General features: G+C 40.0%; 1 protein-coding gene across 1 annotated transcript in view; it reads right to left on the minus strand.

Moving 5' to 3' along the window:
• Positions 1 to 23,181, minus strand: part of LOC108804799 (transient receptor potential cation channel subfamily M member 7-like) — a 79,750-nt gene that overhangs the window by 39,483 nt on the left and 17,086 nt on the right. Inside the window, exons 5-17 of the mRNA XM_018576684.1 lie at positions 19,708 to 19,888; positions 18,820 to 19,033; positions 17,240 to 17,364; positions 16,983 to 17,154; positions 14,834 to 15,008; positions 14,622 to 14,745; positions 13,381 to 13,453; positions 11,641 to 11,741; positions 11,389 to 11,523; positions 6,968 to 7,021; positions 3,881 to 4,012; positions 956 to 1,078; positions 593 to 864 (exon numbers count right to left, since the gene is read on the minus strand). Of these exons, the coding sequence (XP_018432186.1) occupies positions 593 to 864; positions 956 to 1,078; positions 3,881 to 4,012; positions 6,968 to 7,021; positions 11,389 to 11,523; positions 11,641 to 11,741; positions 13,381 to 13,453; positions 14,622 to 14,745; positions 14,834 to 15,008; positions 16,983 to 17,154; positions 17,240 to 17,364; positions 18,820 to 19,033; positions 19,708 to 19,888 (1,881 nt within the window). The remainder of the gene's footprint in view (positions 1 to 592; positions 865 to 955; positions 1,079 to 3,880; positions 4,013 to 6,967; positions 7,022 to 11,388; positions 11,524 to 11,640; positions 11,742 to 13,380; positions 13,454 to 14,621; positions 14,746 to 14,833; positions 15,009 to 16,982; positions 17,155 to 17,239; positions 17,365 to 18,819; positions 19,034 to 19,707; positions 19,889 to 23,181) is intronic.

The following is a 23,181-nucleotide window of genomic DNA, read 5'->3' on the forward strand; positions in this document are numbered from 1 at the left end:
CACTTTAAGGAAACTGAAATTATGAAAGGTCCTGGTAAAATATCAAAGCATTTTAGCCCTCCTGTCTTACACCCCTGGGCCTTTCTGTTTGGGTGGGGGCTGCCTCAATGATGCCCACTAGAAGGCCCACAAAAAGCTGCTGCACAAGGCAGCCGGAGCTCTGCTTTACCATCAAGAAAGAACATCTGCCCAGAGACTTGCTTCTAGAGAGCCAATTTCAGATCCATTTTATGCTTCATTGACCGGACTCTGCTGGAACCCATAAACCCAGGCCTTGGGCAAAGTAACTTCATTTGTATTCCCTTTTTGTTGTTATTTATCTCTTTTCTTAAGGCTGGGTTCACACCTGGGCATACGGAATATGCACGTTTGCCGTGCGTTTCTACCGCGTAAAAAACGAGCGACTAGCTCGCGTTTCCGAGGGCTATCTGGCTGTATCCCAATGGATACGCGTGGCAAATACGCCCCAAAGAAGCTCCTGGATCCTGTAACCGAATTGTTAGTGTCCAGGCAGCTTTTATTCTATTTCACTTAATAGCTAATAAAATAAATGCCAATATCCAATTCAGAAAATAAAAATAAATCCATTTACTTGGAATATGCTTTGAGCTTATCTGGTGTATCATCAATGATGTCCCATTTCCTAGCTTCCCTTGCCATTGCTCGGAACAGACACCTGGCAACCAGTGCCTTAGCCATGGATTCTTCTCCATGCTGCCAGAGGAAGAGTGCCATCTTTTGTCTCTTCATCAACACTGCCCAAACAAGGAGTTCATTATATGGATAGTGAAAAGGTTTAACACTGGTATCCTCATGCTGAACTCTGCCAGATTTTTGGGAATTGTCTTTTTCACTTGATTTATTCTGCCAATAACGAAAGAGGATAATTATTCATTATTATTAAACATATCTTCATATTCTTGCTTGGGTTGTCCAGTTTCATTAAGCATGATACCTTAGGCTTGTACGGTTTGGCAGTCTGACGGAAGTGATTGTGTCTTGTTTCTTCTTTCCTTTCTAGCCTGTCCAGAGAGTTGTCATTTTTTGAACAGCTGCCTTGATCTGACTGGCCTGTGCCCTAAAAGGAAAAAGAATATTTACCATTAATGCAAGCTAGTCTCGTACATCTACCTCGACATCCTTTATTGGGCAATCCATTATACTCCCTTAGACTGGAATCCCCCAGATATTCAATTGGTAGGCAACTCCACAGCCATACACATGTTTATTCCTTTCAAGATAGACACTCCATTTACAAATGGTTTGTTGTTAAAGAGACATTTCAAGCACCCAGCACCGACTTCTTTATATAGCTACAGATCGTTCAGTGTATCTTATCACTATGAAACAAAGATCTGCAATTTCCACTGGCACTAGTAACATAATAACCCTTAAATCTGCCTGAATCCAGACTTGCACATTATCTGGCCAAATTAAATAAATGTTTCAGAGGATGTGACAAAGTTAGAGATGCCATACAAATCTGGTGGACCTGTCTGACATTTGCTCACCATCCAAATCCTGAAAGATCCATGGCTGGCACTCCTGCATTTCATTACAAACTATCTATATACATTTCACTAACTGCCAAACAAACAATGGTTTGAGCATAGAAGATTCAATTAACTTGGCTTTCAGAAGTGAAACAAAGGATAGACTCTTTTCTCATAATCGAAAATCTAACCAGTATACTCAGAGGTGGATGACACATTTCTTAATATTTAGAATCCTTGGATTCAATATTCTTATCCCATGCTTCCTTCTGAGAGCCCAGCCTCCTTGTATGACAGATTATCATGAAAAGGTTCTGCTAGAGAAATCTTAATTTCTTACTTTTTGCTTACTCTTCTTTCCTCCAGATCCACACCTAAGGGACACAAACCTATGAACCAGTACTGCTAGTGGTATACTGTCAGATCGATAGACTAATTTGTGTCCTCTGGATACACCTCTCCCACAGCACACTAATCTGGGTGTAGCCACCCTGTCATAAACATGAGTGTTTATTTAAATTTAGTTGCTGTCTGATTTAATAGTCTGTGCTCATTTGGTTTCTCCTATGCACTTGGTTATTGTTTGCACCTGCCTGCCGCTGGGTGTAACCTTGTCACAGAGCAGAGCAACCAATAATATTGTGTGATGAATAGCTATGTCTCCCTAGCCAATCACTAGGAGGTTCATGGCCAGTGGTGCATGCTGGGAGAGGGCCTAAATATTCTAGGCATACCATGTGAGGTGTTCTTCCTCTCCCCTGAGGCCTCTCCCTGGGAGGAGGCCGGTGTGTTTGCTAGATGTCTAGCCTAGGCCTCAACATGTGGCAGGTTCTGGGGGATCAGAGGCCTGAGATGTTACTGAAAAGAAACCTGAAGGAAGCTGGGCTGGAGGAAGGATCTTCTGCTTACTAAAGAATGTCACAGAGGAGCTGGTGAGAGCTGCCATCTGGACCCTGTGAGAGAGATTATTTGCCCTTTACTCAGGTACTATACAGAAGAGAAGGAGCCAGTGTTTGCACTACAAGTCCCGTGACTGCTCTATCAGTCATAGACTTTTCCTGGCTGCTCCTGCAAGAAACGATTTTTGGTTTCTCTCATAGGACCTGTTGCTATTGCTACTATTGAAGACACTGTCCTCCATTTTTGTTCTTTGGGTATCCTGCAACCCTAACCCTCTCTCCTAAGTTTATTACTGAGCAATAAATACTGAAAAGACCCTACGACTCAAGCCTGTTCCATTTCAGAAGTGTCTGTGTTGCTGGAGCTGAGGAAAAGGGCCAGTAACTGCAAAACAGGTAGGAGGACCCAAAATTACCTTTAGTAGCTCCTTCAGGGTTCTACTTTAAAAGGATGAAAATAAACTCAGCCTAATGGCCCCACCTCTTCTCATAGGCCACCTAACCTGTTGTTCTCTTGCCTATAGTTCTGATCCATTAGTTTGCAAACAACATAAGATACTATAAATGATTTTATTATATGTTATCTGTTTGAACATTCACATGTCCTGACTATACAAACGCATAATACTGTTTGTATTTCTACCTTGAAGACTCAATAAAATATTTTTAAAATGAAAAAGGATTGCCACCAAATAAACCATATAACCGACACTGAAAAATACATAACCAAATTACACAAATATGTAATTATTTTTACACAGTTACAAACAGAAAATTAGCTTGCGCACATACACACAATTCTTCAGCCATGGAAAGTATTAAAGAAGAATAATCAACATTCAGCTGTAAAGTACTGACAAAAAATACCTTCTACAATGAAGGCAATAAAAATAATTTCAACTGAAATTGAGATCTTTTCATGGAACTGAGTAAATCTATAATTCACAGTAGTAGTATATTTTAACATCACACTGTTCTTTTAGTTAATAATCATTAATTACTAAAATGTTAGCCTCAAATGATATATTTTCCATGCATACACCTAAATTGTAATTTTATTCAGCCTATCTTGTCATCCACACACCCAACCATATTGTCTATAGACAATCTCTAGCCGATCCCTGGTCTATAGTTGGTAACATCACCAACCCTCATTTTTGGTTTTGGAACAAATTAACAATTTGGGAGTGTGTGGGGCTTAGAGCAATTTATACCCATGCTTTACATCTTTTTATAAAATCATTATTGTAACTGTTAAGGCAATGTTGTAGTTTATACCAAACCCAGGCAGTGTCATTACTGTTGGAGAGCTTTGCCTAGTGTAAATGTGACAAAAATATAAAAACTCATGTGACATAAAAAGGAATTCACACATTGAATACTATCATTACATCATGGAAAGAGCAGTAATTCAACTCAATCCATATCAGAGCTTTTAGGGCAGATTTGTTACCTTCAAAATAGAGCTCACAAGAGCACAATAAATACCTGACTGAGTTGTTTGTACATTGTTCTGAAGTGTCTCTTTGTGTAGCTGCACCTGTATGTTCCACCCATAAGATATTCTATAACAAGTCCAACATCCAGGAGGGAGATCTTGTATTCTGCTGGGAGGTTCCCCTTAAAAAAAATCCAGTGATTATTAAAGTAAAACTATGTTATGGCAATGCAGAACTCCAGGTATGAAGCCAAGTACACATAATAAATATACTACTGCTATACTTTCCACCATAATCATTATTTTCAGACAAGCTCACAGATAGCAGGAGACATCCTTCTAAATCTAAATCAAAAGTTTGTTCTACAGAATGGAACAGTTCACATGTGCTGTATGTTCTACCTAAAATTGTGGAATAATCATTAGCATTGTGATAAATAACTGAGGAAAAGGTTTTTGTTTTTAAAAAAGAAACAATATTGTCGGGATCCACCCAACTATCTAATTAACAACTGGCTCTGCCTCCCTAGAGGCAGAACCAGCTGGGCCCGCCCCCTCCCTGTCAGTCCATCCAGTCAGCACTGGAGGATCAGAGAGAGGAGGGGGGAGTCCCTGCGGGGAGGAGTGACTGGCAGTCACCACTTACTGCAGGGAGATTGGGAACTGAGCGATCAGTGGTATGTGATCGATCAGTTCTCGATCAATACAGCCGATGTGTGACAACTTTAGTGTCACACATCAGCTCTAATTATGGGGATGAGTGTATTTTACTCTCCCCATAATTCTCCTTCAAGGCTTAAAATGGAGAAAAACCTATAGAGATTGTTGATCCAGGGAATATCCAATTGCCTATGGGATCAGGAAGGAATTTTTTTCCCTTGTGTGAGCAAATTGAACCATGTTTTATAGGGGGTTTTCTGCCTTTCTCTAGATCAACAGTGGGTAATTGTGGGCGCTATGCCCAGAAAAGGCTATGTTCTGTTTTGCCTTTTCTTCTTTTTTTTCATATCATATAGGTTTAACTCAATGGACTTGTGTCTTTTGTTCAACCTGACTAACTATGTAACTATGTAAGAATATTTAATAGTAATAAAAAATAGACATATTCAGCATTGCACAATAATATTAAAATATGGTAAAACATGTATTAAATAAAACACACCGGGAGTTTCTACTTCTTGTGATAGCATAATAGCATATCATTAAACATGGAACTATATATTTAATTGTCAATTGTTTGCATTTATCTGTTACTATTCAGTCTTTTGTTAAATCAACTAGGTAAATCAGTAGTTAAATAATTCAAATATTTATAAAAGAAATAATAGAAGTATAATACTATCATAAAGTCCACTGAGTCTATAAAAGTGAAAATGAAATACATTTGAAATAATCAAGCTTAACCCAAGCAGTGACCAAAGATATTTAAATTAAACTTACAGTAGTTCTTGATATGTTCTGCATAGTTAATGAGTGGCATGTGGCCAGCTACATTTTATACATAAAGGTGATCACATCATGATAGCAGGTCAGAGAATTTGATAATCAAATCACCATAAAGTGGATAAGAACCAATACATTTAATGTACCCATCACTTTAAAATCCTAATTCAATTATATGTGCTCTGGTATTAGAATCATAAACAAGGTTGATTTGAATCAATGAATCAATACATTGAATCAATACAAGTTTCAGAAGTAACACACAAGTGCCAACTGATTTAACTTATATCTATTTTGCAGAGGAGTACAGTAAAAGTAAAGCTGGCCATACACCTACCACTTTTTGATGGTTCAGTTCAGGTTCAGAAAAATATGCTCGATTTCTCCAGTCACAATAAACATAGTGGAAGGGGGGAATATATCTGCTGATCTTGCCAGAAATGCAGTGTCCTTGTCACTTCTCGTCAGTGGAATTGGAACCAAAAACAATCTTATCCTCCTTCTGTAAACTGCTAATCTCCCCATCGCCCATACAATGGACAGAAACAAACACAGGCATGGGTGGCAATCATGGCTCCTGCCATAGATGCAGTGGAGGAGTGAACATAACCACCCAGGGACATGACATGTGGTATGGACAGGAATACAAGGTGAAAATAAATTGAAAAAAGCTTGAGAAAGAAAACTAATGCAGCCACCACATGTAAGGACTGGTATACTACAATACATTACATAATTGGTTAAAATACGCTTTTAGGTCACTTCAAAAAGACATGAAGGTACTCCTTGTGGCTGGAGGAAAAAAAAGGTTTAAACTCTGTATACATAACAGGTTTTTTATTGTAAGAGCTGTAAAAATGTGGGGAAGCCTTCAACATGAAGGTGTTGGTTTTGTGTTTGGTTGAACTTGATGCTTTATCTCTCGTCTTTAGTTCTGACGGTGCAATATGTTGGTTTTGTGTTTTAACTTGATGGCTATATCTTTTGTCTTTAGCTCTGAGGATGCAAAGTGTTGGTTTTGTGTTTGAATTTGAAGGCTATATGTCTTGTTTTTAGCTCTGAGGGTGCAAGGTGTTGGTATTGTGTTTGGTTGAACTTGATGGCGATATGTCTTGAGTTCTGGTGGTGCAAGGTGTTGGTTTTGTGTTTGGTTGAACTTGATGGCTATATGTCTTGTCTTGAGATCTGAGGGGGCAAGGTGTTGGTATTGTGTTTGGTTGAACTTGATGGCTTTATCTCTTGTCTTGAGTTCTTAGGGTGCAATATGTTGGTTATGTGTTTGAACTTGATGGCTATATCTCGTCTTTAGCTCTGAGGGTGCAAAGTGTTGATTTTGTGTTTGAACTTGATGGCTATATGTCTTGTCTTGAGTTCTGAGGGTGCAAGGTGTTGGTTTTGTGTTTGGTTGAACTTGATGGTTATATGTCTTGTTTTCAGGCTGAGTAACTATGTAACAGCGATTAGACAGTAACTACTAGCCAACAAAGCTGTAAGAGATATTAGAGCCTGCTTGACCCATCATGCTCTAGATCTGTGTACTCATCCCTTCCTATTATAATCTGTTCTCCAAGGGGATAATCATATACAACAGAAAGTTCTTCACAAAAAACATAAACTTGCCAATATAAAATATATTCAAGAGTATACTGTACATGTAAAACATAATTCGTATATAAGAAAATTTGGATTTTTACCTTCTTGACATCTTGGATTAGCTGCAGAAGGGTGTCTTTACTTGTGTACTGAGCCTAGGAAGCAGCAAAGGGGAATACTTATTCATTTGTCTTCCTATAAAATATTGTAAAGCCAGTAAATAGAAAAATAAATGGAATCCTGCAGTGTGCCATGTAAAGCTGGCCAGGAAGATCTTTGTCAGAGTGATGCACAAAACTTCTACATCTTCTTCTAAACTCAGCAAACATATAACTGCTACGTATTTTCTCTTACAAGCTCACCATCTACCTTTTCTGTGTCACGTGCAGAAATCAGCCTATCTATATGTGTATTAAGGCATTTCATCATTTAATTATACTTTGCCATTCTGGTATGTTGCCTTAACGTACAGTATGTTAACTTGCCTTTTGTTAAGGCAGTCAACGCAAATTAATGGGCTGCCAATGCATCAGAATGGTCTAGATTGTAAGCTCTCATGAGCTGGGCCCTCTTAACCCTATTGTACTGAAATTGTATTGTATTGTAAATTGTATTTTAACTGTACTGTGTCCGCAATTTGTAAAGCACTGTGCAAACTATTGGTGCTATATAATTCCTGAATAATAATATTATAATAACAGACAAAAAAAAGACATGCATTTTTTTACAGCACACTGCAACGCATGGTAGTTCATTAATGTTTGTTGTGGTGCACTGCAAGGCATGTATGTTGGAGCTGCACTGCCTGAGTTTGTTGGGAAGCCATTCAAAATTAATAGCACCACAATGGGCGAATGCACCTGGATGGCTGAGTACAAATGTCTTACAACATCCCTACGCTCCTAGGCAGGAGCGTACCTAGAAATCACAGGACCCCATAGCAAATTCCCTCCCCGAACAAACGGAAAAAACAAAGCACAATTGAAAAACGTATTCAAACAGCGCAAACCCCCTGACATAGAAATCCCATAATAGGAGACCTCCAATGAACAGATATTCAAGTGTAATATAAAGTGCATACAACCATATTTATTTAAACATTGCAAAACATAGAGATAAATCACCTCGTTACATTTAAAACTTTTAAAACCACATAGCTTCCCTTAAATGACCCCGATATGGGACAGAGTAGTCAGGGTTAAAGTACCCACAGGATAGAGCAGCAGTCACTGATATGAACGGCTACACAATTGAAAAACACCCAATAACATTTTTTCCTACTGCTTGTATTTTCTCTATACAGTTGCTAATAAATCTAATTGAAATTACTTTTTTACATCTTGTTCCAAGCAGTCATGTGACTACAAAGCTCCAGCAAATGTGTCTGTCTATGGATGGCCCACAACACAGCTAAATTCTTAGAGCAGTAATGTCACTGCACCAACATCTACAGTATAGCTCTAAGGTGTTGTTAGCCCTGTAAAAGTTACTACCTACCAGCCCCGCGGACACACCCGCCATAGCTTTGTGGTCATGTGACTGCTTGCAAAAACATTTAAAAAATGAATTTCCCTTGAGATGTATTATAAACTGTATGCTACAAATGGGTCGACATTGTTGCAGTGTCAATGGGGAAGCAACGTTTAAGGGTCCGTTCACACCAGCAAGCCGCACTGGACAGCTAAAAGTGCTGATGTGCTAATCCTGACATATCACACTTAGCTTTTTGTTTTGTTAGAACTTTATTGAAATTTCACAACTGCCATTTTATTAAGTTCTATCAGCACAGTGTGGAGCTATGTGATTGTACCGTTTTGCACTGAAAAAAAGTACAGCATGCAGTACACCACCACAGAGCAGTTCATTTAAAACGAGGCTAAGTGCCGTGTCTATGCATTGGAGTAGGCCTGAAAATGGTGCAGCCCCAACACAACTGTTGCGACTTTAGGGCCAAGTTTACACACATGCGCATTGCCATACACTGACACAATGCAGGAAAAATGTGTGACATGCTTGCAATGCCATTACATGTTAATTTCACCCCAAACACGGCAGTCAAAACATGCATCTGTGGCCACACATTGACACACTACAAAGCATAACGCTCGAAGTTCAAACTACTGAATGAGCTTCTTTGCTGTTTGTTGCACGTAAGGCAGCACATTGAAATGAATGGGCAGACGCGCAGCAAACACTGCAGAATGCGAAGAAGGTAATGCACGTTCACATTCATGTGTTAACGGGACTAACACTTTGCATTAACACTTCCACCAATAAAGCTGGGGAAAAGGGGGGAATAATTACACAGTGTAAAATAACGCCCCTCTCCACAGCTTCATTGTAAAGATTCAAACCCCAACGATGGCTCAGTTTCTGTACTGCTCACAGTCCACACTGTCCCCCAGCATACTAGTAGCTTTGGTACCTCAGTGTGTGTGTGAAGTCCTCTCCTCCTCGATGCCTGCAGGCTCTAACATTAGAGCCAGAACTATCAGGCAGACGTCAAGGAGATCACACAGCAGTACACAGAGGAGGAAGGAGGGGAGGAGGCACTGGACAGAATGCCCGCACCGTACATGGAGGGGAGGAGACACAGGACAGAATGCCTGTGGACAGAATGCCCACACCGTACATGGAGGGGAGGAGACACAGGACAGAATGCCTGCACCCTACATGAAGGAGGGGAGGAGACACAGGACAGAATGCCTGCACTGTACATGAAGGAGGAAGGAGGGGAGGAGACACTGGACAGAATGCCCACACCGTACATGGAGGGGAGGAGACACAGGACAGAATGCCTGCACCGTACATGAAGGAGGGGAGGAGACACAGGACAGAATGCCTGCACTGTACATGAAGGAGGAAGGAGTCGAGGAGACACAGGACAGAATGCCTGCACCGTACATGAAGGAGGAAGGAGGGGAGGAGACACAGGACAGAATGCCTGCTCTGTACACAAAGGAGGAAGGAGGGGAGGAGACACAGGACAGAATGCCCGCTTCGTACACGGAGGAGGTGGGAAGAGACACAGAACCATTAAGTCATTAACTACCTTAGTACTGGAGCAATTTTCTAATTTTTGTGGACACATGCTAAAATATTAATTTTTGGATAGAAAATTACTTTAAACCCCCACACAATTATATATTTTTGAAAGCAGAGGCCCCTTCCAAAAAAATTACGGCTGCATTTTTTATGTTGCACAATATTTGGACAAATGTTTATCAAATCGATATTTTTAGGAAAAAAATACACTAAAATTAATTTTAGCGCACACAAACAAAATATAATACGCTATCATGAAGAGTAAATAAATACCAAACACATCAAGTCGTAAAATTGTATGCTCCCATGCTATGGTGAAAAAACTATAATACTCAAAATTGACCATATGCGGTGCTTTAAAAGCCTTTACTGCTCATCAGTTTAGAATTCATAGTGAATAATGACCCCAGAATTATGGCCCTCACTTTGATGTTCTCACCGATACCCAACATGAGTGGTGCAATTACACATGCAAGCCCCACGGGCGTGTGGTCATTCTGATGGTGGGGGCAGCAGGGTTGTTTTGTTTCACTTTATTGCTATCACAAAAGGGCTAACAAGCCTCTATGAGATATCATGTGGGGGAGACAGGTTCTCGTTATGGTGACATTAGCAGTCTATTAGACCCCTGATGTCTCACCTGCCCTTCCAATACAGGCAATCAAGCACTTCAGTCGGGTTTGCGACAGCTCTGAAGCTGGAAGCGCTGAGAGCACAGCGCTTCCTGCTTCATTCATCACAGAGCAGACCAGGGAATGGATGTTCCTTGGTCTGCTCCTGCTCTCCATCCTGACATAATTTGCCGTGGTCCTGGGCTCCCCAGAGGAGCAGGGTATCCTGAAAACCACGGTGGGGGGTGAGGATGGGGGACACACGATTGTTCACAGACCTGGAACAAGTATAAGACCCCATTCACGCGATTTCCACTCAAAAATCGCTCAATGTAGCTCGAACAAGTCATTTCAATGGAGCTGTTCACATCTCACAGCTCAATGTCGCCTTTAGCTTAAGCTTGTCGCTCGAAAACCTATTTTTCAGCGGATTTTGTGTGCTCAGAGTGAATGGGGTCTGAAGTTAAGGATTTCTTACTTTTCTCAGCATAACAACCAAACAACCAGCATTTACATATGAAGGTCAGCAACCAAAGCCTCTCAAGACAGGTTTACTGTTATACATTGCATCCTATTAGTTTCTGACTCTTCTGCTGTAGCCATCAGGTGTAAGAATGGAAATGCCCAGTTTAGAAGTCATTAAATTAGAGCACAGTACAATAGTTCATATAATTTCCATATGTTATTCCGGATAATTGTATACTGATCTTGTATAGACTGTATACACTTACTTACATGCTATTGTAAGCAGAGCTGCATAAGACATGTTTGATAGAGGGATGTGCGTGGTTTTCTATACAAAGCCTGACAAGTATTATTCTGAAAGGAGAAGTGTTTTCTAGCAGCATAGTGAAATGATTACTTACTGCATTGTACAATTCCTCCAGCCTGGGTATGGTCAGGAATCTGTGCATACTGACACCGTTCTCTATGAGAAGTTTGACAAATGCAACCCTGTCCATTACAAGGGCATCCACCATTATTTGTTCCAAAGGTTTTGTCTATGAAATAAATACAAATATTATTTACATGGATTTGCTTTCTGTTACCTAAACACCTTATAAATTAGTAGAGATTTGTTTACTATAATATGAAATAAGTAAGACTTGTTCACATACCAACCACTGCTGTCCATGTACAAAAATATAATTCTTGGCAATATCTACTCTGTCCCAAGCCAAGGCCAGAACAAGCTGATCATAAGGAGACATATTTGTGCCTATAAAATAAACCAAAAAATGATGTATCAACATTCTTTTATAAACCACCAAATTAGATTATGGTGTGTTAACACTCAAGACAATCACATTTTGTAATATAGTTTGTGGCATTGCGTGACAATACCACAGTGTTGGGTGGCCTCAAAGTCACCCAGGGTGGAAAGAATTGCCTTTTCAGTCCTTTACGGGTTTTCTGGATCACAGTTGGGATCCTGGAGCCAGGAGATTTCTTAGAGCTCTGGGTGGGAGGAAATCTCCATTCCTGGGTCCATGCTTTGGTAGTAACCAGCACCTAATTGTGCATCTGGGACATCCCATATGAAGAGTGTGATGGGATGTGTTCAGGGCCCCACCTGGGTGACAGGAGAACTCTACCCAGGAGTCAGTGTGGAGGCCAGTTCTGCAGGGTGCTGCAGGTTTGTGAAGTCTATGGTGAGGATTGGCACGTGATTGAGGTTGTCTGGGGGAACCAGACAGTGGCCCTGAAGATTGAGGCCGGAGCAGCAGTGATGCAAGAGAAACTATTAAAAGACTGGGACACCGTGAGTGTAAGGAACAACTCGGTGATTGGTGAGCCATTATATATATTCTGCTGACGACAAGCTATTGTATGTTGAGCTTCCTTGAGTATCCGCTGTTGAAATACCAATAAAGACTTTTCATTCATGGAAAAACGCCGTGTGAGTGCTCTGTGAGCTCCCCAACATCACAAGTTGTAAAAATAATTCAGGTGTACTCATTGTTTGAGAATAAGACTTATACTATAGATGCCATATACTTCTGTACTAACAAATGTTTCATACTTCCTCCAATGGCAGATATGTTTACGTGAACAAAACGTGGCTCTGCTTGGACACTGACCTTCCCATTCTACAAAAACCACGTGGCTGCCATTGCACTAACCTGGAAAAAGTATTCATATTAGGATTTCTGTCTTAAAGAGGAACTGAACTGTAGAAGCTGTGCTCATAAAAGACAGACAGGGGGCAAAGAACTAGTCACCAGTATTGCAGCTGGTCTTTTCCCCATCACTAACTTACCATACCTTGTTCTGAATTATGCCTCTGTGCAGACGTGGCCATCTTGGTAGAGGGCAGGGCTTTTACTTCCTCATGGCAGAGCCTCCATCAAGGAGAACAGTAGATACATCACTAGATCTCCTGAGACTACTGTAGGTGGTTGATTTATTGAGGGCAAATAGGCTAATCACTTTGCAAGTGCATTTTCCTTTAGCTTAGTGAATGAGATGAAGCTCTGATAATGTGCAGTAAAAATACTGTTGTTTTGTTGGGTTTTTTTTCTTGCAAGTTAATGACTATTCTTTGCAAAGTGAACTTTTACCACATTCACTAAGCTAAGAAAAATCCACCCCTAGCAGTCAGAGGCAGCAGTGCCTTAGATTTCACACTGCAGATATAAGTCTGTAAGCATAGGGTTAGGGTCCCCTCACATAGAAGGAAGTTCCCTGCTATTTTTCAGGAAGAATTTCAAACAAAACATAGATTTTTTTTAAAGATAAGCAGTGGCAATCCCTGTATTTCTCTCAGCAATGTTCTCCTGTAATATTAGTTTAACCTTGCCGGCAGAAAAACTTGAATCGGACTTCAATCAAGAATGTAAAACTGAACATATACTGACTTTTTAACAGAGATGTTAGGATTGCAACATCAATATCCTGTGGTTCTTCAGGCCCAGCATTGTATACAGTTATCTGGAAAACAAAAGTAATCATCTGATTTTTTGAAAATATGGCTAAGCAATAACCTCTGCCTGTCACCTAATTTAAAGGAGTTGCAATGTCCCAGCATGTACTGTAGCAGCATTGTAATAGGAATAGTAATAGCATTGAGTTGTTTTTGAGAAAGCAATCAAAGCTTACTTGAAAAAATCCTTTTATGTAGGGAGTGCTGACTTCTGTCTGCCCATCACTTTACAAACATCTAGATGGATATGTTTATTAGGAAGGGGATGGAACTGATCAAAATTCAATATAGAAATACAGATTCAATTTTAGTTTTTCGCCATAGATACCCATTCATTTCAGGTGTAGCAAAACAACAATGTCAACCAATGTCTTGTGCGAGAAAATATAAGCAAGTTAATAAACATACTGTACAAGCCTGGCACATTAAACATGGTAGATTGTTTGCAACTCAAGGATATATTTATATAATATTGAAAATCAGTGAGAAAAAGTTAATAATCATATGATTTACCCTTCATTAATACCAGCCAAACCAACTCATGTAAGACTCTAGACAGCCAAACTTGTGAGATTTTCCAGAAGATAGTCTTATCACTTAAGCTAGCCATACACTAGTAGATTTCCAAACGCACATTCGTACGAAAGATCTTTATGACCCGATAATGCCAGCAGACAACCGACGAATGTCGACCTAAATTCTGTTTGATTTTAACGTTTGATATTGGAATGAATGGAGCTTCCCAAACGTAAACCACATTCACGCTTAGGATCTTTTTTCATGGATCATGGATTTGACCCATCACAACACTTGTATTCCATTGAGAACTGCAAGTCCTTCTGACATTTTCTCTTATGGGACTTGTAGTTTCTCCATTCACAGATCCTTTCAAAGGATCTGTAAATGGATGATGAGGCTGTGCAGTCAGAGTCATGCTCAGCCTTACTATTTCCAAAAAAGAGAAGCAGTCTGCGAGGAAAAGCACCCTGGAATTCAGATAAGCAATGGGTTGCAATGTGACCATGTTATATGTTTCATGTTACACCCTAAATACGGTGTAACTTGAAACATGCTCCAAAAGGTAGTCATATCCTTTAGCCATTGATATGAAATTTACAATGGTGAAGCAGCAATTGCCATTGGACAAATCATTAGAAGGAAATTCACCAAACTCACTAAGTGTTTGGTTTTCATACAAGCCATTATTGTCTGGAACATGTGCACGGTTTCAGAGTGACTGAGGGTGAAGGTTTTCTTTATGGTGGCAATGACATCAGACTCGGAGCCTTCCAGGAGATTTCTATGAACAAGAATAAAAGATAAGGCGTTATTAAATGACAAATCGAGTTGGTTTCCAGTGGTAATTAGAACACATATAACCATCTTACCCCTGGCTCTCTGTCTGTTTATACACATGTGCCAAGAGATCTGCAGCTCTGCCACTTCCTTCACACACCACCACTGGTACTGGAGGACTTTGCTGAAGATACTCGAGTACTGTAAGGATAGTATTGGGTCCACCTTCTAGTATTAGAGCCACAATAGGTATTCGCTTGCCAGTTCCTAACAAAAAAAAAGGAAAGATGCATAAACAAGAAAATAAACTACTAGTAAAGATGAGTACTGTTGAGAGTATTCTTTAAGAAAGGAAGTTGCAATAATTATAATGCCAGTTTAATAAAATACCAGTTTTATAAACTCAGCTGTTAACAGTGCGTTTAAATCATGTTTACAGCTAAAATGCAGCTAAAACCACCTTTGGGTAAAATGTATGTTTAGTGACATTCCTGTATTGATCGTTGTACTTTATTCATGTATTTATATTATTTAATTTCAATGTGTTTATGTATTTACATTATTTAAATGAATTCATTAAACCTGAACACTGGCCAAGTAGCTATTTATACTAGGGATGTCCCGATAAAATTTTTTTCAAGACCAAGTATTTTCCCTCAGGTACTTGCCGATATCAATTCAATACTTTTTCTTTAAGAGACATGTGACATTTTTTTCTAAAACAATACAGACTAATGATTTTAGGGCAGTTTCTCACCAGGACTGTGTACAGATCTCACCAGGGCTAAATACAGATCTCACCAGAGCTGAGTACCCAACATGTCACCAGAGCTGAATACACAACATGTCAACAAAGCTGAATACTAGGGATGCACAGATACTTTTTGAGTACCAGTGCAGATACTTGGCATTTTCAAGAGAACTACCAGGGTTGCAGCTGGGACCGGGCTCTGGCGCTCCACCACTGTCCTGAAATCATTAGTCTGTATTGTTTTAGAAAAAAAAAATAAACAAAAATGTACTCGGCAAGTATCAGTACTCGTACTCGCAAAACTGGTATCTGTGCATCCCTTTATTTATATTTATAAAAACAAAATCGTACATTAAAACAGAGATGTACTAATCCCATGTGCTCCTTACAAATGACAGCTGCCTCCTAATTTTTGAATTTTTCTCTAGTCTAGTCTTGTAGCTCAAAAGTATCGGTACGTGTACTCGTACTTGTACCGAGTACTGTACTTGGTATCTGTGCAACCCTACTGAATACACAACATGTCACCTGAGTTGAATACACAACATGTCACCAAAGCTGAATACACAACATGTCAACAGAGCTAAATACAGATCTCATCATGCTGCAATCTCACCCAGGTGGCATGTGCATCTCTACAGGGCTCTGCAGGCAGTAGCTATGCTGATTGGGCAGGTGCTGGTGGGAAAAGTGATAGAACACCGGCCTGAAATGGTGGGTCGAGAGTTTAACGGGCAGGTGCCGGCTCCGGGGCTAAACTGTGCAGTGTGGGGCTGTCCATGGCTGTGCCTGCTCTGGGAAGTAGGAGGAGGAGATATAGAACCAGACAGGCACTGCCAAGGACAGCTACTGCCAGGTCCCCAGCAGGCTGCCTGAAGTGACTGGTATCAGCCTGAAGAATCAGGGCATTTTCAAGTACTCGCGAAAATGCCCTGTATCGGCCCTGATACCGATACTATTATCAGTATCGGGACATCCCTAATTTATACAGATGAAAAACATACATGTGAACTTTTTAAAGTAAGCTAATATAACATCAAACTAAAGTACTTATGCAAGCTGTAATTAAAATATATTTAATGTTTGTAATGAATACATAACTGCATTAAATGGTGTGTTTATATCCGTCTGGCGCTTATTTCGAATAAAATTGGTATATTTATTTATTACAGGTATTTATATAGTGCTGACAATATATGCCGAACTTTACATGCACATTCACATCAGATCTTGCCCTCAAGGAGCTCAAAATCTAAGGTCTGTATCTCACATACATACACATACTAGAGCCAGTTTATACAGGTGCCAATTAACCTACCAGCATGTCTTTGAAGTGTGGGAGGAAACCGGAGTAAACTTACGAAGACACAGGGAGAACATGCAAACTCCATTCAGGTAGTGTGCTGTTTGTGATTCAAATTGCGGGACCCCAATGCTGCAAAGCAGGAGTGCTAAACACTAAGCCACAATTTTATATTGGTGAAACTTACTTGCATGAATTTGCTGTAGACGGATTCTACTCTCTAACTCTTTCCGTATAAGAATTTCTGCTCCGTGACGTCCAACTATGCCATCGTCCACAAGGATGAAATGAGAATGGAGGCTATTCAGGACATGGAGTTTGCTGAGTGGGTTCAGCAGAGCTTGATATGGTGCTACAATCTTAAAGAAAACAAAGACAATGAAAACTGTCACTCCAAGGAGGAGAGCAGATAATGTAAATAGTGGATGGACCAAACGGACTTACATTTCTTCCAACAAGATCCTGTCTGCAATCAACTACACCCCATGGGGCTATTCCAACAGTGCAGACCTTCTGATTTAGGCGTGAGGAATTCTCCTTTAGGGCATCTCCAATGTGTTCAGCCACACCTACAGTCATAAAGAAAACTCAAACTAATGAACTTAAAATGTATCATTTGTTCTTGTTAAAGTAGTATTAAACTCTCACGCTTTTATTAATAATGAATCCAGAGCAAACAAATATACATTGCCCAGTAAAGTATTTCTTTTAAAAAAAGCTGAAACTTTTAAACATCAAGTAGCAGCATCCATTGTAAGTGATTTAAACAGAATTTGAAATAGCTTAAAAACTTTTTTGACTTTAATATAACTTCAATAATTAGTGTATTGTGCGGTAACTAGACACTATTTCATAAATAAACTGCAACTGGTTTCTAATTGACACACCCTTAGAAATTTTAAACACACTTTGGGCCTAAGGCCTTAGGCCTGGTTCACACCTGGGCGTTTTAGAGTGCGTTCCTACGCTATGTAAAACGCTCAACATGTGAAAAACAATGATTGCCTATGGGCATGGTTCCCACCTGGGCGTTTTGCAGCGCGTAGGAACGCACTGCAAAACGCCCTACGCCCAAAGAAGTACAGGATAGCCCTAGGAAACACGCGTTTGTCGCACGTTTTTTACCGCAAATCACGGTTAAAAACGCGTGGCACGAAAAGCGCGACAAACGCGCATATTCGATACGCCTAGGTGTGAACCCAGCCTTAGGGATTGGTGGCAAACACCAGTGAGCACTGAGCAGGAATAGGTGATTGACACCCCTGAAAGTCTTAGTTTCTGACTTCAGAGGACAATTTCATTTAATTGGAGAACTGTTCATGCGCATAGGCAGCGTGTTATCCAAAACTATGTAAAGTTTGAGTTTAGCAACAGAGTACCCAGAGAAATGAATATAACCCTAACCAAAGCTGAACTCCAGGTAAAAAGCTAAATACACAGATAAAAGGAATCTGTTTTACCTGCCAAAAGATTTGCATTTCTACCCATCCAGTCCAGGTATTTAAACTTTTCTGAAACACAGCAAAGCTCCATCTGCAGAGCAGGAGACCATGTTTTTCTCTGCTGTGGTTGAGAGACACTTATGGGTCTTGTCATTCTCCTAGTTGTGACTGGACATTGAGAGGAGAAGCAGCAGACTGATGTAGAATTCTTCTTGTTAGCACATAAGCCCTGAAGTACAATTATTTACTCCTTGTGCTGCTTCTGCCTCTCCCTGTGCTCTGCTGTACATTGGATTATATAACGCTAATATCAAGGGAAATTCAGGTATTTACTCTGCTGGCAGTTTAGAGTCTTGCAGCCTGAAGTTCAGTTCTAAGGGTCATGTAGGGGCTTAGTGAGGAAGAAATTGCAAAGTTCAATAAAGATGTGCAAAGTACAGTAACTCACAGTTAGATAACCCATTGAGTAAAGCACTTACATCATGTAAAAAGCACTATATGAAGCAAGTATGAAATCATTAGAATTCTGATTAGCAGATCTTTTATCTTGTATGGACTGTAACATGAGTATTTTTTATTTACCATTATTCACTCCTCCTGTAAAGATCCAAGATCCTGTGGTTGTGGCAGCTTTCACTAATCCTCTAGCTAGGGCCTCTGTAATACGAGGATGGAGGTCAAATTTTTGTTTCCCACCATGTACAGAGATAACCAGTTTTGGTAGCTGCATCCTCCACTCCTTAACCATAAGATGGAGTATATCTTCAACCTTACTGTCATTTGATAATCTGACATACTAAAAGAAATAAAAACAATATACATTTTATTAATAAATATATCACTTTAAATTAAATTTGTATGTTTACTATCTGTTAATTAACATGCTATGGAATACTTGTGGTAAACTAATGTTGTAATATTAGCGCAACAAGCCACTGTGTTTCTCTGAGGAAAGGACCCCACTTTGTGCTGAAACATTGGCTATACAACCTTTGTGACATAAAAACAATTTGATTCTTTAAAATCTTTATGGAGTGCTGGTGGCCTTTCTTCCTTGTGACTTTATATACGCATGGTGCCATCCGTGGTTCTTACTACAAGCTCCCAACCATGGTCAGAATGCTGTATGAAGTGCAGTCCTGGACTTGATCACTTTGGCAGGTAAGTCTGCCATAATGTGCATACTAGCACATTATGGCTCACAGCTCCAGTGGCTTTTATTTTTATTTCTTTCCCTTTACTTCCACTTTAATATGCCAGAAGAAAATTATGAAGAGAGTAGCACAGATAGTAAATCACTAGATAAGGTGTTGCAGGTAGCAGAAATGCACCACAATACAGCGACCATGTTTAGAATTATGTAGTCAAAGCAATGAAAGGTGAATGGCTCCCATTGGCTTAGATTTTTCTATCACGGCAGAGTGTAGACTGTATGCAGGAGACAGCACCATAAGATATATGAACATTTACCTTGGCTTTCCAGGTCTGTGATCCTCCTTGAAAGTCAATGGTTCCATAAGCATCTGTAGAACTTTTCACTGTGTGATTTTCCACAGTCCAAACCTCTGTGTTTGGCACGTCCCCGGAAAGGTTTACACCACCACTGCTCCTATAGAAACTGTGTTCTTTTATAAGCCGGCCACAGCAGCACCTACACAGGGAAAGACATTTCCGTTATGTTCTGTAAATCTCTGTTAACAAGATGGATACATATTTTTAAATTGTAAGCCTCTAAAGATATCTTCTTCTTTCTAAACAATTCCCTTTGCAATAATCCAATTTGTTTTTTTAGAATTGGTATTAGATAGTATTTAACTAGCAGTAGTGTGTTTTGAACCTGTATATTTGCAGGTACATGTGCCACAAGTTAAGAATAATTGCCACATATGGATGCAGCTTGAAGAATTGGAACGCGACTTCTCGAGCTGAACATATCTATACTTGAAGTGTGCCGGAACTTTCTGTACTGCATAATTACCTCTCCCATCTTTCATCAGTAACAAAAATATGCAACTGTCAAAGCTACAATTATGACCTACCCATTGGGAGAGGGTGGCACATAAGACGATCTTGCATGGGTGCCACTAGAGAGACACCTTTGGAGTTGCATTCCTGACAGATAGTGTTCATGAATGCTGGCCCCACCACTGGCCAAATTTGTTTCCAAGTTTCTTCTCAGGGACATGCACTGCTTTATTTAGAACAAGGTGGTTACCTATTGTGGCTATGCATGAGCTCATTCCAAAAATTTAAAAAGCAGCCCATGACGATCACTAAGTTTATAGTCTGAAAAAGCAAAGATAGGAGTGTTTGTGGGAAAGAAGAAAAATGTGTTAAAGGGTAAGAATCGATAGCTTACTATTACAAAAAAGGACAAGGGCTTAAAGATTATAGCATATTTACTGAAAGCAGAACTTCTGGCAACCTTTTTTTTAACCTTTGCAGTGGGGTTACCCCAACACTGTAAGTGTTAACTACTTGTTTTGTTTTAGGGAGGAAAAAAATAAGTTATACTCGCTTGATCTTCGGAGCCGACTTGCTCTTAGACTGGTCCCTGGAGCCTCTCTCCTCCTCCACTGCAGCGATCTAAGGTCCATGATTCATCACATTCTATACAAAGTATAGGGCGTGAGGACACAGAGGGACTTACCATCGCTGGAGCATAGGAGACAGCCCAAAGGGAGCACTGTCACAGCTTGCCGACTTGGAAGACCGGGTGAGTATAACTTTGTTATTTTTCCTTCTAGACCAAAACGAGCAGTTAACCCCACTACAAGGGTTAATAAAAGTTTTGCCTGGAGTTCTTCTTTAAAGTAAACCTAAAATATAATTTTTTTTAAAAATTCAATAATTTTTATTGGTAAATATAAGATAAATATAACAACAGACAAAATGTGTAAAACATTACAAAGTGCAGTAAACAAAATGTTGTATCAGCATAGGAAATGTAAGATAATAATGACCAACCCCGATGTAAAATCAGGAAAATTACAACTATCAAATTATAAACGGGGGACCATTGAACAAAAGTAAGTTAACATATATAGGAACATTAGGAACATTAAAAGATAGGGGAATGAGGCACAGAGAAGAAAAGGGGGGAGAGAGGAATGGAATAAGAATGGAGTGGCCAAGGGGATTTACAATATCAAAAGGTGGACGAAGGGGTTAGATTTCCAATAATTCTCTCAAATCTGATCAAAGTCAGAAGGTAAAAAGTCAGAGACGCACGGTTTCCAGACCATGCGGAACCTGAACATTCTGTCCCACAATTTAGCAGCTAGCTTCTTATTTACCAGGACCCACTGTAAACAATTCAGGAGCTAGTAGACTATTGGTCAAACGAAATGAGACAAACTATTTCATTCTCGGATTGGGAGATAAGTTTATAGAATTAGTGATTATTCGACCCTGGTCTACCAGTGAAATGCCTGTAGTGAGTCCATACCCGGAGGAAATGACAGGTTACGGATAAAAGAGAGAAGGAGATGGGGAGCCCCCCCCCCCCAGAATATTTAAACCTATCCCAGAGCTGAAGTGAATGGTTAGTGACAGGGTTGGAAGGGAAGCGCCTATCTTTAAAATAATGCCACAAAAGATTATGGCTGTGGAGAGGGTCGCAATCTACCGCTTCTAGGGCCAGCCACAAAGGGATTTCCCATGAAGCTTTGTAACTTGGGCCAGTTGGGCAGCTGGGTAATATTTAATAAAAATAAGGTACCCCCAATCCACCTGTAGATTCTGATTCGGGCTGGAACATGACCAATTTAAAGGTTCGTGGTTTTCAACCCTTTCAAATGTAGCACAAGACCTGTCTCTGGGGAGGAACATGGACTGGGAGGGCACGAAAGAGATAAAGCAATTTAGGTAGGTATTTTAGCCGCAGCAATTTGTCCCAACCAAGAGATTGGATTTGTTGACCAAGCCTGAAGATTTTGGAGTTTACGACAAAGAGGGGGAAAGCTTCAAAAATAGTGGAATAAGCATCAGCAAGATAAATCCATAAATAGTTGAAATTAACGGGTTCCCGGTGGTAGCTGAAGAATTGTTTAAAGGTATGGAGGAGAGGGAAGGGAAGGGAAATGTGGAGTGCTTTCGATTTTGAGGGATTAACTGTTAGGCCAGATAGATCCCCAAGTTTGGACAAAGGGTTCTGCAAATTAGGTAGGGAAATAAGGGAATTAGTAACAGTAAGTAAAACATCATCAGCAAACATACTTAATAGATAGTGATGGTCGGCATTATGCAAGCCCAAGATATGTTGGCAAAGTTCTAATAAGATGAGCCAGTGGCTCAATGGCCAGGGCAAAGAGAAGTGGGGATAGGGGGCATCCTTGACATGTTCCTATAAAGAGGGGAAACTCACGTCCGCAATTTCAACTTGAATTCACAGCATTCCAGGATGCAGAAAAAGTAGGGCCAGGAAAGGGAGTTGAATGCTTCACTAATGTCCAGGGACAGTAGCATTAAAGGTATCTAACGCTTCTTGGTTGCCTCAAAAAGCAGAACGATTTTGAGGATATTATCACTGGCTTGTCTCATGGGCATGAAGCCCAGTTGATCCTTATGTATTAAGTTCCCTATCCTTGGTTTAGTCAAAGTATTTTAGTGAGGTTTTTAATGTTAATAAAGAAATAGGAAGGAAATTGGAGGGAACCGAATTATCAACGTCAGGCTTAGGGATCATGGTGTCAAAATAAATTCTTAATTCAGCACTAGCAGTGAACAGAAAGCACATCCATGTGCCTGCATGCCATGTCTATTATCGAATCTAGTGCTCAGGGTGCTCTAAATCAGTGTACCTCAACCTTTTTCAGCCATGGCAACTTTTAAAAGTATGCAAAATCTCAAGGCATCACTGTCTAAAATGTAAAAAATGTAAATGTAAAAAAAAAAAAGAGTGTGGTCCCCCCCCCCCACCAAAATTATCAAACTCTTTATTTA

The sequence above is a fragment of the Nanorana parkeri genome, unplaced genomic scaffold (genome assembly GCF_000935625.1).
Source record: "Nanorana parkeri isolate BGI_ZX_2015 unplaced genomic scaffold, ASM93562v1 scaffold74, whole genome shotgun sequence".
Classification (NCBI taxonomy): Eukaryota; Metazoa; Chordata; class Amphibia; order Anura; family Dicroglossidae; genus Nanorana; species Nanorana parkeri.